The sequence below is a fragment of the Anabrus simplex genome, chromosome 14, assembly GCF_040414725.1.
Source record: "Anabrus simplex isolate iqAnaSimp1 chromosome 14, ASM4041472v1, whole genome shotgun sequence".
Classification (NCBI taxonomy): domain Eukaryota; kingdom Metazoa; phylum Arthropoda; class Insecta; order Orthoptera; family Tettigoniidae; genus Anabrus; species Anabrus simplex.
In genome coordinates, this window is record NC_090278.1 from 99,097,593 (window position 1) to 99,113,876 (window position 16,284).

General features: G+C 37.7%; 1 protein-coding gene across 3 annotated transcripts in view; it reads right to left on the reverse strand.

The window, feature by feature from the left end:
- Positions 1 to 16,284, reverse strand: part of Mic26-27 (MICOS subunit 26/27) — a 69,333-nt gene that overhangs the window by 24,071 nt on the left and 28,978 nt on the right. For 2 of the 3 annotated variants that reach the window (XM_067158437.2, XM_067158435.2), the window contains exons 2-3: positions 12,270 to 12,409; positions 10,979 to 11,121 (exon numbers count right to left, since the gene is read on the reverse strand). In XM_067158437.2, coding sequence (XP_067014538.2) covers positions 10,979 to 11,121; positions 12,270 to 12,409 — 283 coding nt within the window. Of the gene's footprint in view, positions 1 to 10,978; positions 11,122 to 12,269; positions 12,410 to 14,960; positions 15,094 to 15,964; positions 16,036 to 16,284 lie in introns of those variants that run through there. The other variant, XM_068230396.1, reaches the window with a different exon arrangement.

A 16,284-nucleotide genomic window follows, 5' to 3' on the forward strand; every position in this document is an offset into this window, starting at 1 on the left:
ATTGTGATTACGAAACTTTCCTCCATTACTCAGCGAAGTGCTGATTGGGATACATTATTTAAAACAAAACTCTATAATTGAAAAAACACCTCTTGACTTTTTCAAGATATTCCGGATTGATTTATACTGCACTCGATATAAACAGTCAGTTTTATTTTCTTATACTTACTCATTCAAAGAATAATGTTTGTGTTACCATCTACAAAGGTACAGGGTTCAAGGGTACAAGCTACAATTTACAATTCCTTGCATGGGAATAACGGTATCTTCGTTTTTTTTTTAAAATGTAAAAATCCTGTTATTCATTGAGCAAAAGTGAATATAATTACATAATGCAACAATTATTTGGCATCGTCGCCATAAGACCTATCTGTGTCGGTGCGACGTAAAGCCCCTAGCAAAAAAAAAAAAAAATTATTTGGCACAATGTTGTAGTGTTGTGTGACTTTCCCTGTTCACTAAATTTCTGAAAATAGTATTTAAAATTTAACAGACGTCCAGTGATGATAGCTAGCCTCTACATGGCGAGAGGGAGTTTCATCACGAGTGAGAACATAGATATTTACTATCCAAGATTAAAGTACAACAACGTAAATATATCTACCAGGTAGATATACAGTATGCCTTCAAATAAATAACCACATTAATGTTATGCCCGGTAAGCATGATTGGATTGTTGATGAGTTTATCAGATAATTGCCACAAGCAACAGCTTATCCACCTTAACTCCATATTATATTAGAACTGTTTCTGAAGCGCCTGTTAAAATGTAATAGTGAAAATAGTAATTTGTTACGTACATTATAAAGATATTTGAGGTTGTAGACCTAACTCTTTATTGTATCTGGTCAAAATACATAAACTGCAATGAACATAAATAACTTTTCTCTTTCAACATAAATTGAAAATAACGTGGATTTCTGCCATCTTTTTTTTTTTTCTGCCTCCATTTCAAACTCTGATATCGCAGCAGTGATCAAGAGTGACTGGGAGAACTTCGCCCATCCTTCACGGCCTGTGACATAGCCACAGTGTCACTTTGGTTAAATAACATATGCTGCGCTCATCGCCTGCCAGCCCGCGGGACGGAATGCCCAGCGTCAGCACCTCTGGTGTGGAGCCTGTATTAAGGAAGGTTAGGTGTATGAAACATTAATATATATGATGAGCGGGAGCCGAGCAGTGGTGATTTCTGTGAAGCAAGTCGAAGAAAGCTCTACCAACCAATCAATTTCTTGGCTTAAGCTGCATAAACTGTTAACAACAGACTTGAAGTACATGTTGAAGGACTGTTGAACATTAAAAGCTCTACAAAAAAGTCCTGAGAGTGTATACTAATCTGCAGTCAGTACATGTTTTTACTTATATCTTGCAGTCAAAAATAGTTTGTTCACCTCAATAATCTCAAGACAAGAATACCCTTCACAGTATATAATTTGCATGAATGGCTAAAATAATGCCTAAGGAGAAAGGAGCCAGCGAACAGGCAGGCCTTGGAGAAACATTACACTGAGGAAGGCTTACCATATGTTATCTATTTTCCAGACATACCTTCATTTCAAGTATTAAATTACTGTCTGGGAAGAATTTCTTTTTTAATGCTTGGCTTATAAACAATGGAGCCTAAGGTTTTCGACATACCTAACATCTTTGCTTTACTCACACAACACTCTTTCTATTAATGAAGCCTTTATTTGACTACTTCAGTTTCTTTATTCTTACTGCTTTACTGGTCGGTTCATACACAAAGTAATGTTTATCCTGTTTCTCCATCAATTTGCTTCTTCATACAGGTTTTGTTTGAAAATAAATCAATAAAAAGGTGAGAGTAGATATAACTATAATGTCTGAATTGTGATTTTTTTTACGTGAGGGTAGGCACAGAGGGAGACCACCTGATGGCCATAATTGTTCAGGTGTGAAGGCTATATGGTCTGACACCATGATCAGCAGGCTCAAGTCCAGTTAGTCGAAAAAATAGTCACCATCAGAATGTAGGCCAGCAGGGTAGAAGAGGTGGTGGTATTCAATTTCTAATCACTAGATTGCATGCTAAAAGCCTGGATAAAATTCCAAACCTTTTGCAGTGTTCACATAGAACAGGGATCGGCAACGCAGTGATCGCGGGCACCATGACGCCCTTTGACAAGGTATTTGTCACCCGCCTTATATTTTGTAATTCTGTGCGATTTTTGTAATAGTTTCCTTTATTATTATTTACATATTTTACGCCCACATTGGAGCACTGAAATCAATACATTTGAGTTAATTTCTTCTTCTTCTTCTCCCAGAACTTTTTCATCCTCTCCGACCTGGAAGCCCTTTGTGTGTCCGATATAGTATATTGTTTCCGTTCAACTGCTTTTAGTTTGAGACTTATGCTTTTGTTCTTCAAAATCCTCTTCTCTTTTCTGTCTTTGATTTGTTGCCGAGTTATACCCAATTCTTCCAAATCGTCCTGAACTTCTTTGAACCAATTATTATTGATTTTATTCTTCAAAAAGTAATCGAATAGTTGTTTCAATATCCTGGTGTCTGCTAATCTTGATATGTGACAGAAAAAGGAAATTCTTCTTTTACGCATTGTAGATATTATTGATTCACATTCACGATAGACAATGTTGTTAGGCAACAATCTCCACTGTCCATCAACTTGGTGTTTTTTATTAATAATTGTTCTAAGAATTCTTCTCTCAGTTTTCTGTAATTTGTCTGTTGTAGATTTTACATTTAATTTGAATAAAGTTTCACTAGCATAGGTTGCCTCTGGTTTAACTATGGAATTATAGTGTTTCAGCTTAGCGTTTATCGAAAGAGATTTTTTTTTATAGGTTGGCCAGGTAAGTCTTTGTGCTTGTTTAAATTTAGTTGTTCTGTGTTCTATTGCTTCTTTTTCATTTGTGTTCCATGTTATTATTTCCCCAAGATATTTGAATTTCTGAACAATTTTAATCTCTTTATTACTGTTCAGCTGAATAACTGGTAAATCAACTTTAAAAGTTGGCATCATTTCTGTTTTTTCAAATGAAATTTGTAATCCCATTTTTTAGCTATAATTTCTAGTTGTTCAATTTGAAATTTAGCCTCTTCTATTGTATTTGCAAGTAATGCTAAATCGTCCGCAAAAGCAAGGCAGTTGAGTTTAATATTTCTACCGATCTTGATAGTTGGTTGGCATTTCTTGTTCCATTCACGCATAACCTTCTCCAATGCACAATTAAATAACAATGGTGAAAGTCCGTCTCCTTGTCGAAGTCCAGTTCTTATAGTGAATGATTCTGATAATTCACCTCTAAATTTAACTTTTGCCTTCGTATTTTTAAAAGTCATATTAATGAGGTTAACAAGTTTTTGATGTAAGCCAAATTCTTTAAGGCTTTTTAATAATGAGTCACGATGAATACTGTCGTATGCTTTTTTAAAATCTACAAACGTGATGACCAGACCCTTACTTCGAACTCTTTGGTGCTTCATTATCCATTTTAAACTAATGATTTGATCTGGACAGCTTCTACCTGGTCGAAATCCTCCCTGATATTCTCCAAGTTCTTGGTCGAGTTGTTCTTGGATTCTTGTGTATATAATCTTGGATAAAATCTTGTATGTAATATCAAGTAAGGATATCCCCCGATAATTATTTGGATCGGAGCGATCACCTTTCTTGTGCAGCGGGTGGATTATCGCTGTATTCCATTCCTCAGGAAGCTTCTCCGTGTTCCAAATATCAATGATGTATTTATGTAGGTTTTGAATAGTCTGATCATTAGCATTCTTCCATATTTCTGCTACTATTTGATTCTCTCCTGCTGCTTTGTAGTTTTTAAGTGCATTAATTGCCGTTTTCACTTCATTGTAAACTGGTGGTATAATCTTTTGTAATGGAGTTTTATTTTTTGGGTTAGGATCAAATTCTAAATGTTCCACAGGATCCTCACAATTAAGTAACTCTTTAAAGTATTCTGCAAGAATGTTAGCATTATCCTGATTATTGTGTGCCATTTTACCATTTTTATTTCTTAACATAAGTGTGGGAGGGGTAAATTTAGATTGATATTGCTTGAATGTTTTGTAATAGTCTCTTGTTTTATGCTGATTGAATGTTTCTTCTATAGTGCTAAGCATTTCCTTTTGATAATTCCTTTTAATTGTCCTAATTTCTTTAGCTGTTTGTCTTCTGGCATTAATTAGTTCTTCTCGAGATTTTTCCGTTTTCCTCTGTTGATCATTTATCCATGCCTTGTGTCTTGCTTGAATTGCTTTGTCACATTCCTCGTTCCACCACGCATGTTTCTTTCTCCTTTTGATTGGGGCAATTTCTTCAGCTATGGTTTTAAGTTTGTTGATCATTGTCTCTAATTTGTCATTTAAAGGTGTTTTGGATCTCTCTAAATATATTTTATTATTTATTAAGTAACTGGGATCATAATTTCTCCTTGCTTTGAGATGATTATGTTTGTGTTTCCTTTTTGGTGTTAACTTGATTTTTATTTTTGAGATATAATGATCCGAGTCAATGTCTACCCCACGGAGGACTCTGACATTATAAATTTCTTTATGATAATCTTTATCCATGGCAACATGATCAATCTGAAACTCTCCCAATTTTACGTTAGGGCATTTCCATGTCATAAGTTTATGTGGTCGCCTCATGAATCTGGTGGTTTCCAAAACGAGTCTATGATCTGCACAAAGTTCAATTAATCTTTGGCCATTTTTGTTCGTTAATTTATGAGCTGGCCATTTTCCTACAACTGTGCGATACTTCTTTTCTCTGCCTATTTTAGCATTGAAATCTCCAAGTAAGATTTTTATATGCTCATCGGGGATCTTCGCTAATATGTAATCAAGTTCCTCCCAAAAGTTTTCAACTCCTTCTCTATCTTTATTGTTTTTGTCATTTGTTGGTGCATGGACATTTATTAAAGTATAAGTTTTATTCCCTACTTTAATTGTTAGAAGTGCCATCCTCGAAGATTTTGAAGAAAATTCTTCAACTGAGTCTATTATGCTACTATGAACAAGAAAACCTACACCAAATTGAGGGACATTCTTCATTACTCTTTCTCCTGGAGGTCCTTTGTAGAGACGATAACCTCCTGATTCAATTGGGTCCTGGTCTGTGTTCCTAAGTTCTTGTAAAGCCATTATTAAAATCCTATGTTGGTCCATCACATCAGTTAAATGTTTCAACTTGCCCACCTTACTTAGTGAATTAATGTTTAATGTTGCAAAGTATGAAAATTTTCCTGATTTGTTGAACTTAAGTCTCTTCTTACATTGTTGGGTTAGTCCACTGTCTGTCAGCTGTCTGTCGATTGTCTGTTGGGCTTCCAGGCGCTCCGATTCGCCTAGGTCTTCTACTTGACACCCCACCGATTCCGAGTGGTGTCTTTGTGCAGATCCTTGTTGTTGTTTGTCCACACCGGTGGATTTATTCATTAGAAGACTCATCATCATTGATTGTCTGATCTTTCGATCGAAACATTTCTGACCAAGGTCAGGCTTTACAATTCCAGATGTGATCTGGAAAGGTGATTAATGAAGTATGAATTGGTGATGAATGAAGTGCTACAAGTTCATCCTAGTTGTTCAGGACTGGGAGTAGGCATTTCCTCCATACTCCGCATATGTTATGGTTTTCCCGCCAATACTCGGGTAGCTGATTGCAGTGGTTTCCCACTGGGCGATGGGGTCGCCACATCCCTACGCCATAATAGTTTCCTTTGATAAATATTAATTATTTTAATTTTAATGTATTTGTTAAGCAGCCCTCATTGACCAACCAATTTGAAACTCCTTTATAGTAATAGTACTATCTCCATTATTCTGTCAGAATGATCAGGAAGGTCGTGATTCTGCTCTATAGACCACATGTACCTCCTTACATTTTTGAACTCAATGCCTTCGAGCTGGCCTGGGCGAAAATCAAAAGAACTGTACTAGAGAAAAACATAACGGGTAACACTTTGGTAATGAAGCTGCAGGAAGTGACGGCTGTCATATCTGACACACCCATCGGCTGAGAAAGATTCAATCAACATGTCATCAAACTGAAAAACGAGATCTGGGAGAAGGGTGGGTTGTTGGGAGATGCAGTATACTAAAGTCTCCAGTGACTATGGGAAAGTTGTGATTTATTCTATAACTCGGACCTAGCACAACCTCGGACAGCGAGCGATGATGAAAGTGATAATTCAGAATCCTGTTACTCACTCTCTTTCTCCTAAAATTACTGTATCCCCATTACATTTTAGTTAGCTTCTTTTTTTTCCTCACTAGGGTACTGTAAGTTATATTGTTTATTCAGTCATAAACTGTATTGTTGTTGTTGTTGTTCATTCAACTAACTTCATTAATTTCATATTTTCACACTGCCTCAAAAACATTTTTATCTTTATCATATTGATAACCTTTATGCTATTGTAACATTTAATACTGGTTCATTTTAAGATTTTTGGCCGAATCAACCATCTGATCTTCTTGTCGTAATATGTCTTTAAGTTGAGTTAGGAAGCAGAACTGGCCAACAGCTGGAAACATAATGACAGACAGACAAAACTTCAATATCATCTCCATTTTATGTATACTATCAAACCTTTTACATGCAACAAAAAATACATATGGACAGACACTATATTCTTATTATATGGGTAAGATCCGTATACACTGAATGATTACTTTACTAATAACTGTTGGCGATCATTCCATGCAAACATCTGGGGACAGATCCATAAGGTGGAGCACATACATAACTGATTCAAGCCTGCTGCAGCATCTCGAGTAGCCCTTACAGCCTGTTCCAGCATATCCCAGAACATTTTCAATGGGGGTTCTAGTCCAGGGAACCTGAGAGCCATACCAGAGTAAAGAATTCATTATCATGTTCCTTCAACCAGTCTAAAGTGACCTGAGCCCAGTGCAATATCCTGTTAAGAGTATGGCATTGTTGCCAGTAAAGACTGCCTGGAGATACAGGTGTAATTGTTGACTGACAGGTTCCTGTAGTCTTCACCACTCGAGACATGCCAGAGGAATGCTCACCAGGGGCCTATTCCACAAAAGTATGGTCTTGTACCTTACAAGTAAATTCTCTAGTAACTAGTACAAATACCAGAGTTTCTGTTCCACAAAAGAATTTTCTACAGTTGTACTTTACTACTCCATACTTACAAATTACCAGTGAAATTTATGGGTGTGTTCCACGAAAGTACTAGTACTTGTAACTTACTAGTGAATTGAGAAGTATTCTCTACCAGTGAAAGGACAATAATATATAAATATACTAGTGCTATTTAAATATGCTTATTTCAGATATATTTTCATAAATATGTGGTCTAGCAGTAGTGATGGTGATGAAAATGAAAACTACTGTCTGTACAGGGAAAGAATAAACTTCCAGTTTAACACTGTATTTGAATACAATGAACGTTTTAGGTTAAGCACAATATAGTGGAAGAACTTTTGATAGATATTGGGAATAGGTTAAAACATCCTATAATTGAAATCTCTCTCTGCTAAACAACAGTTACTAACAAAATTACATTGGCTAGGAAATAGTGGTCAGTACCATGGTATTGCAGATATGTATGGGATGGCAAAATCATCGGTCTGTGGTAGCTGCAATAAAAGATATAAAATTTCCTCAAAATGTTCGTTGGCCTGAAAATACTGAACAAACATGTTCCGAGAAGGACATTCCTGGGATCATTAATGAGCAGAATATCTCTTAAATACATCCACCTTTTCCCCTCAAAAGCTCCATGAGTTTTTCCCAAGTCAAATATTTCCATCCAACCATTTATTTTGTCTTGTTTTTTCAGAATCTCGCTGAATGCACCGAAACGAATATCTTTTCTTTTTTCTATTTCCTTCAAAATGAATAACTTTCTTTTTCTTGATATCATTTTAACAATCCATGCAGAGTTTGCTATTTCGTAACAATTAAGTTTGGCGGCCGAATATAGTCATTAGCAGCATCTGACAGACCAAGGTATGTCAGACTGTCGTGAAACATATGCGAGGATCGCGGAAAACAGAATGGGTGATAACAGAGTAATTTCCTATCATCAAAGAAATAAACTGAAAAATAAAATCGTAGCATTAAGGCAATGTATCGGTGAAATTTTGTTAAAATTGTGAAAAAAATCCATTTTTAGTTTTTTACGTTCTCATAATGTTTATACCTTGTACTTTATTTTTGAGCTTTGTTTTATTTAAATATCAGCCATTTAAAGCCCTTAGTGGCCATTTAAATGACCCGGTGCAAGTGGGCGTTGCCGCCCATCGACACTATTCTCATGAATATCTCGTTTTTCGAAGATTTTGAATTGAGCGTGCGGGTTAAATGTAAGAAATTTTGTTGCTGTGGGTCTTTATGTTGGCTATTCTGATGGACTATCGATATATCGAGTGGAATTGGTGCTTATTTCAAGGATGGAGCTTGTCCATGTGTTTAATGTAAACAAAGAGTTGTGATCTCACGTTTTGTGTTTATCATTCGTGTTTTAGGCCTACTCTGCTTTTCTGTAATTTCTTAAATGTTACATTTGTAATAAGTGTATTATAAATGATCCATAAACAATAACAGTATCTACTTAGTGCAAGCAGCTTAGTTTTGGAGGTTGGGATATGTGAGGTTGTGTTATCAGTGTACATAATGGGCAGAAGAATTGAGACTTGTCGTCGCCGGAAGAAACGACCTAGTAAAGTGTTGGATAAAGTGAAACAATGACATTTTTAACTGGAATAAGAATGTAAGTACTATTTTACAAGATCAAGTAGGGGAAGTTAAAATCCCCACACCAAATATTATGCCCGGGGAATGCATAATATAATTTGGGCTAAGTATCCGAAGGAAGTGTTTATGTCAAATAAAGAACCGGAGACTGCTGTAACATCAGCAATTGCTGAATTCAACATGGGTTGTGAAGCAAGTGAGAATCTAAAAGCTAGTGTTAGGGGTGTTAAAGCAGCTCAGGACAGAAAATTAGTGTAATGAGGGACAAGCGTAGAATGGACCACAGTGGAGTATCTGGGCGACAAGGGTTCAAAACAGCCCGAAGGAAACTAAAACTCTCTAAACTGCTAATGAGGCCAGGAAGAAGGCAGCAGAGGGTCCAACATATGGTTCTGGGGAGTTTTAAGTCAACTAGATTCAGGTACTGGACTATTGTTCATCTCTAAAATTTCAATCTCTTTTCCTCAGAATTTTTTTCCCAGCACTTTTCAAGATTCAAAATGCTCCTCATGCCACAGTTTTCAATCAATCTACTTGAAACTTTTAGGATAGTTTCAGATACAACATAATAACAAACTGATGTGCAAATTTTAAAATACATCCAATAGTTCAGTGGCAATCTAGTTTTTTCTCATCATGATCATCATAAAATACATTTAAAAAGTTAAGCCTATGTGAAATAATTTGTTCCTTTCAGTGTAATTAAAATTTGTCAAAACCCACACATCACTTCTTTTATATTGGTCTTTTAAAACCAATATTAAATTTTACGCCAGATCTGTTGAGCCGTTTGGCATGAGGAGCATTTTATAAATACATCGAAAATTGTTAAAAAAATGGATAAATTTATGAATATCTCAAAAAATGTTATTGATAGAAACTTGAAACTTTGTATGTTGTATCATGCTGATACTGATATTAAATGATCAAAATTCTAAGGTGATAGGATGAAAACTGTAGATTTTAGGATTTTCACAGATGCATTGCCTTAAGAAATTCACATGAATATTAGTTCTTTGAATAGCAAATGGAACTAGTCACTCCAAACAACCCTGTTCGATGCTTCCAAGGCCCAGTGACACCTTTCTTGGGACAACGGATAATTTGCGATGATGTGGGGTTACTGGGGCTCCCCGTTGGTCTACGGCTCCCGAATCTAAGTCAATGCAAGGTATATTGCGTGGTCATAGTGGAAATCGAACGTATGTGCCTGCTGTTGTACTGGTGGATTATATGTTCCACTGTGCTTGCTGATCAATCGCTTGTGGCTGGGTATTGCATAAAATCAGCTTCAGAGTCCGTATCGCACTTCAACAGATTCACAACTAAGTATTTTTATTTTCCACCATGTCGATACATTAATTGCTTAAAGCAACTTATTAGTTAAAATTGGTACATGTTTCGTATATTATTAACATCTTCAGCCACATAACACTGTTTAGATGAAAAATTGATATATTGACAAAGTATTAATGCTTTGAGAGAAAGTGTCCTTAAAATTAACATAAGATTAAATGACAGCATTAAAAACAAAATACTCTCTCAAGCATTAATACTTTGTCAATATATGAATTTTTCATCTAAAGGATGTTATGTGGCTGAAGATGTTAATAATATACGAAACATGTACCACTTTTAGCTAAATAAGTTGCCTTAAGCAATTAATGTATCGACAAGGTGGAAAATACAAATACTTAGTTGTGAATGTGGCTGGGTACTCGATCTTCTGATTGATGTCTGTCCACAACTTCTCCACTCTTGGTACACCCTCCATATTGTGGTATGGGGACAGCTAACAAGAACAGCTACTGTTGAGATACTGGCACCACACTTCTGGGTCTCAAGTATCTGCCCACAGTCGAAGGCGCTTTAAGAGCCACTCGTGATGTCACTACAAGGTTTTGAGTCATTGGTCGTGAACTGTAATGCCCAGTGTTCCTAATAAACTGATCATTCAGTGTATATTTATTACATACATAAACATTTTTAGAAGTGTCCCTTTATTTGTTGGTCCACAGAACACAGTAGTTCAAGACTTGGATTCGAAAAAGTTGGGATAAGAAAATAAAGTACACTACATCTGTTTCCTTCTTCCATCTCGAGTACCCTTTACCTGTTACTGTACAGGTGTTGCCAGCCATAGCCACAGCGGTAAGGAACAACACACATCTCATTAGCACTGAAACGTTAACTATTACCATAAACAAGTAAGATGTTAGGTGCGAGAGGAACGCTACTCACACTCTGTATGAGCCTTGCCCACTTCCACCACTTCGATGATCTTCTGGCGGTAGCCTTGGCACTGGTCATACCATACCCAGAGCTCCTTTCTCACTGCGCCAATAGCTTCCTCCAGACTGCTGCGCTCCGAGCACGGATCTCTCCTACAACATCATTAATATTCGTTAGGACACCTGGACATAACATCAATTAGCGGGACCAATGACCTAGATGTTAGGCCCCTTTAAACAACAAGCATCATCACTACCTAACTAGTCCATTAACAGGTGAACAAATAGCAACAAACTTTAGGCGGTAGTCATAAGCCTCAGCTATCGTGTGCAGGCATTCTGATTTGATGCCATTCAGGCAGCCTTCACATCAGTTACTACTTATAATGTACTGTATGAGCAGGTTTATAACACTAGTATCCTACCTACCCTGTTAAAACAGGCTCTCAAAAAGGAATATTTAGTTGCATACTACTTTTTCCAAGTCTTTCTTGTAGACAAGATAATAATTTTAATGTGGCATTTCCAAGAACTGTGCCATTTTATATGCAAGGAGGTACTTCATAAGCCATTCAAAAAGAATTCCTAAGTTTCTAAAGAAATGTAACTCTGTGAGAAAGACTAGGACTACAGCAGGAAGCAACAGATGGCAAAGACAAACTCCAATCATATTTACAACAGCAAGATTTGGGACAGAGAAAATGTACTGGATTCCATCTGTCGAATCGGACTAAGAGCTGTGTGCATAGTTTCTATACCTGTCGTATTCTCCCCAATTGCCCTTCCATAATATACTTGGAAGAGAATCAACCTCTCCGAGTCAGGTGTCCATTACCATCAAACATTTTTCCATCTTCCAACAGGACATCTTTGTTATCTTTCAAAAGACGACACAATGTACCTCCAACCCTCTTCTGACTGACGATGAGTCCCAATCAAGCTACATGCAGCTCTTCAGATCACTTTAGCCTGATTGTCAACTACCTCTGGTCCCATTGGTCAGCTCCTTTCCTATCTATGAAGCATAAACATATCTATTCATCTCTTAACATTTTTCAATTACAGAAACAGCACTGGTTTTTATTTATCTTATCCTCCACCTGTGAACAATTTTCTGTAATACTCCCGCAGAGCTGCCTCCTAAATATTCATGATGGCTGCCCATAGATTTAAATGGATTTTGTATTTAAGAAAGTGTCTTGAAAGGGCAAGTTGGTTTACTGCATTCAAACTCGACACATCCCCTCTTCCAAGTACTCTACGACTTAATCTGGAATACTGTACTACAGCAGACTACATACTTGGGTGGCCGGCAGTGCTCTCCTGTGTAAATAGGCAGCTCACTGGCCCGCAGCCGCTTATCCGCATCCTTCTCTGATTTTGCGTCCTTCACAGCTGCTGCCGATAATACACTGCCTGGAATTAGGAACTTCTTCAGTATCTGGAACAGAGTGAAAGTTTGCTACAGAAACATATTCAAGAAATTAACAACACTGTCACACCATCTCCTCACTTCGTTGTTCTCAGTCCAGCGTCCTGACAGTCGATAGTTTTAGTGCACTAACCACAGTAGTGTGGAAAACAATAGTCATTATTCCTCCCAATAGGTTACTGTTGGTGTAAGGTTAAATTCTGGTTCAGTACTTAGGTTAGGAGCAACCTATGGCTCGTTCAGGGAGCATCACAAATTGTTGGCAGCCCTGACAGTACTCCATGACCTGTGATGTGTAGGAGGAGGAGTGGAAGTGTGATGTCAATGTTCTTACTGTGATAAATCAGTACGACCAATTCAGAATGCAGGTCTACAACCTCTGATAATGCTAATGAATACAAATTTGGATAGATGATATAACCATTTTGATTTCCATCATACTGCCGCAGTGAAAAGTTATCCTCAATTCTTGGGAGATGAAAATATGCTAGACACGAGATACCTGAAAACAAGAAATTGTGCAGTAAGATACATACAAAGGGACTGAGAGAGTTAATGATGAATATTAATAAAGATCTCCCACACTGGAACCAGAAGTTTATGTCCTAATACGGTAGCCAGGTAGGTAACGGTTAATACCTAGGTTACCGTCTCACCCGAACATTTCTGAACCATAGAGTTAAAACTCCTCGTATAATGAGAGAACAGTACCTTGCACAGAAAAGAATGAATTATGAAAAACATTCTTAGTTTCGCAGTACTCTCAAGGTCGGACAAGAACAAAAGCTGAACAGGAAAGGTAAAGACCAAGGCTTGGCACCGGAAGAGGTAATAAACAGTCACTTTCCCTAGGAAGAAGGCTTAAAAATCGGCACTCATCCGCTGTCGGCAAAAACAAATATACACTGCCTCAAGAAAATATTGGTCTGTCGAAATATGCTACATGTGAGGACGAGGAATCGAAGGGAATAATGATCAAAATTGACATATACTGGAATCCATTATTTATCATCTTGTGTAACATGTACATTGTAGGAAAAACATAATTCAATATCCATATAACTAAAACACCATAACTTAAAACAATCATTTTCACTTGCCACCAAAAAAGTATTGGTCTGAATCAACATAACAGTTTCTTGATCCTTCGTGAACGTTTCAGTACTTGGTAGGTCATCCTATCCTCTTTATAATCTCAGCTAACCCATTTGGCATCGATCGTACCAAGGTTTCCGTAGTTTCCTTTGGTATGTTATTCCATTCAGTGAGTAAGGCTTCTTTCAGGTCAGCTTTGTTTGATATTGCATGTTTTCTCAAGTTTTGCTCCAAATAGTGCCACATATCCTCGATGGGGTTGATATCAGGAGATTCTGGTGGAGTTTCCACCCGACGTGGTGTATTATGTTCAGGACTGTGTGTTTGGGGTCGTTATCTTGCTTGAACGTATACTTTGCTAAGTGTCCCATTTTTTGTTCATTTGATGGAAGATGTGTCTTGAATGCTTTGTGATCCATAGTCCCTTCGATAAAAGCTAATACACCTACACCATTCGCACTCATGCAACCCCACACCTTCAGGGAACCACCTCCATGTTTCACAGTGGCTGCTAGGTTCTTCTCTTCAAGTTCAGAATGAGTCTTCCTCCAGACAGTAACTCATCTGTCTGACCTAGAGAGGGTAAATTTACTCTCATCGGTAAAAAACTGTCTTCCAATCCTCATAGCTGTCATTTCTGTGCTCTTTAGCGCACACAAGTCGCTTTTTCCTGTTAGCCTTACTGATGTACGGCTTTCTACGGGTTGTTCTGCCCGCATATCCTCTTTCGCGTAGCACATTTCGGATGGTTTCAGATAACACTTGCACTCCTGCATCTTGGTTTAACGCAGCTGCTATCTTCTGAGGATTTTGGGCCACTTTACGCACAATTTGCCCTTTGTCTTGTATTGATAACTTTGAGAGGCGGCCAGTTCTTGGTCTGTTTTCTATTGTCTTTGCTCTTTTGTACCTGTACACAATATTTTTAATAGTTGCAACAGCTCTTCCAATTATTTCACTTATATCCTGGAAAGATGTACCTTTTTGAAATAGTCGCACTACAATTCTCCTATATTCCATGATTGTTTCTTTCATTTTCCTTCGCACTGCTAGCTGAATACGGAAATAGTGCTGAATATGACCTTCCAACGTGTCAGCACAGACAGAATGAGCCCGAGTTGCGGCAGACAGCACGATGTCACGATAATATTGTTTACTAGACCAATACTTGTTTGGCGTGTAATGACGCACGCCGTTGTATTATTGGTCCGTTTGCAAACAGCGTGAATCTCCTTGGCTCCATATTCCACCTACTAATGTACTTGACTGTCCTACACATCTACATACTTGTAATTCCGTTATATGCACCATTATTTGTACTATACTGTTCCGTTCGTACCACGGCTATGGGCAGACCAATACTTTTTTGAGCCACTGTATATTTGTGGGGCCAAAAATGGAAGCTGTTCCTTACGTAGAGGTTAGGTCAATGATAAATGTTAATTTCATCAATTTCAACATTTACCTGGCCGCGTAGCATCCTTGCACACAGTTCCACTTACATTCACACCCTAGTATATTTGGGATGAATTGTACTAACAAGGAAACGAATTAGTGATATACATCAGTACACCTACGTGTAGAATATGATACTACTGTATAGAGGCGATAGCGATCACTATCGTCTCACATCGATAGTCAGTTGCCTATTATCGATAGTGAACAATAGTCCCCCCCCTACTGGCTTATTTTTCGCGCTAACAGAAATTGTACAGCGGTTTGCAGTTAACTGGATGACTGTCAGTAACTTCAGTTTATGAAATAATCGGATATGATATTAAACAATTGAACATCAACTCTTTTAGAATTCCAGGGGGGGGGGGGCACTTTGCCACTATGCCCCTTCCCCTAGGCCCCCTTGCGGGCGTCCATGTGGTGAGGTTTTGTTCGAATTCATAGGTGTGCATTTAAGTATCTCTGTGTACCTACGACTTCAGTGCCTAACATTAGTTGAGTTGATGCCAATACGGGGGAAAAAGATATGTATAAGTTGTCAGAGATTGTATGTAGGCGAGAGAAGATAAGGCAAATTTTAGGTCAAAGACTTCATGAAAGCAACTGAAAATTTTCCTGCCATCTGTTGAGAAGGCTGTAAAACATTTTTCCAAAGATATTACAATACCCGATAATATGTCGGGCGATCGCAAAATAAACACTGCAGCTGAACGAGAATTTCTCGGGCGGTCACGTTATGGGCAAGCGCGTGTAGTCCGAGAATGTCTCGGACGTGCCACTAAAGAGATTTATGAGTGATTCCGATTTGAATTTCAGAAATGACATAGCATGAAATAGTTGTGCTTTCTTCAGATTGTTTGTGGATTGTGTTCAATAAATGTTCTACTGCATTTTCAGGCATAATTATATGATTCGTTCCACTTTTTGAAAACTATCGATTACTATCGATAGTAGAGCTCATAATATCGGAAAATATCGATGGCGATTACTATCGATAGTTTGCCGCCTCTACTACTGTATCTACTAGCGGCCAATAACTCTAGAAAAAAATAATTGAAGTGAAACTATCGATAACGAGGAGGAACGAATCGACCTGTGGATTCGGATCAAATACAGTAGAGATAATACGCGACACTGAGCGAGATATCGAGGGACAGCTACTGGAGCCCACTCTAGCGGATAGAGCTGAACAGTACTGATTCTCTCATAAGAGCACGTATATTTTTGTGTGAAGTTTTTGGTGTTATATGTTTTCAGTGAGTTGACATAAATAAATAGTAGTGTGTGGCATTCCTTGATATCTCCTCTCAACATGAGGGGAAAGGTATGCGCTG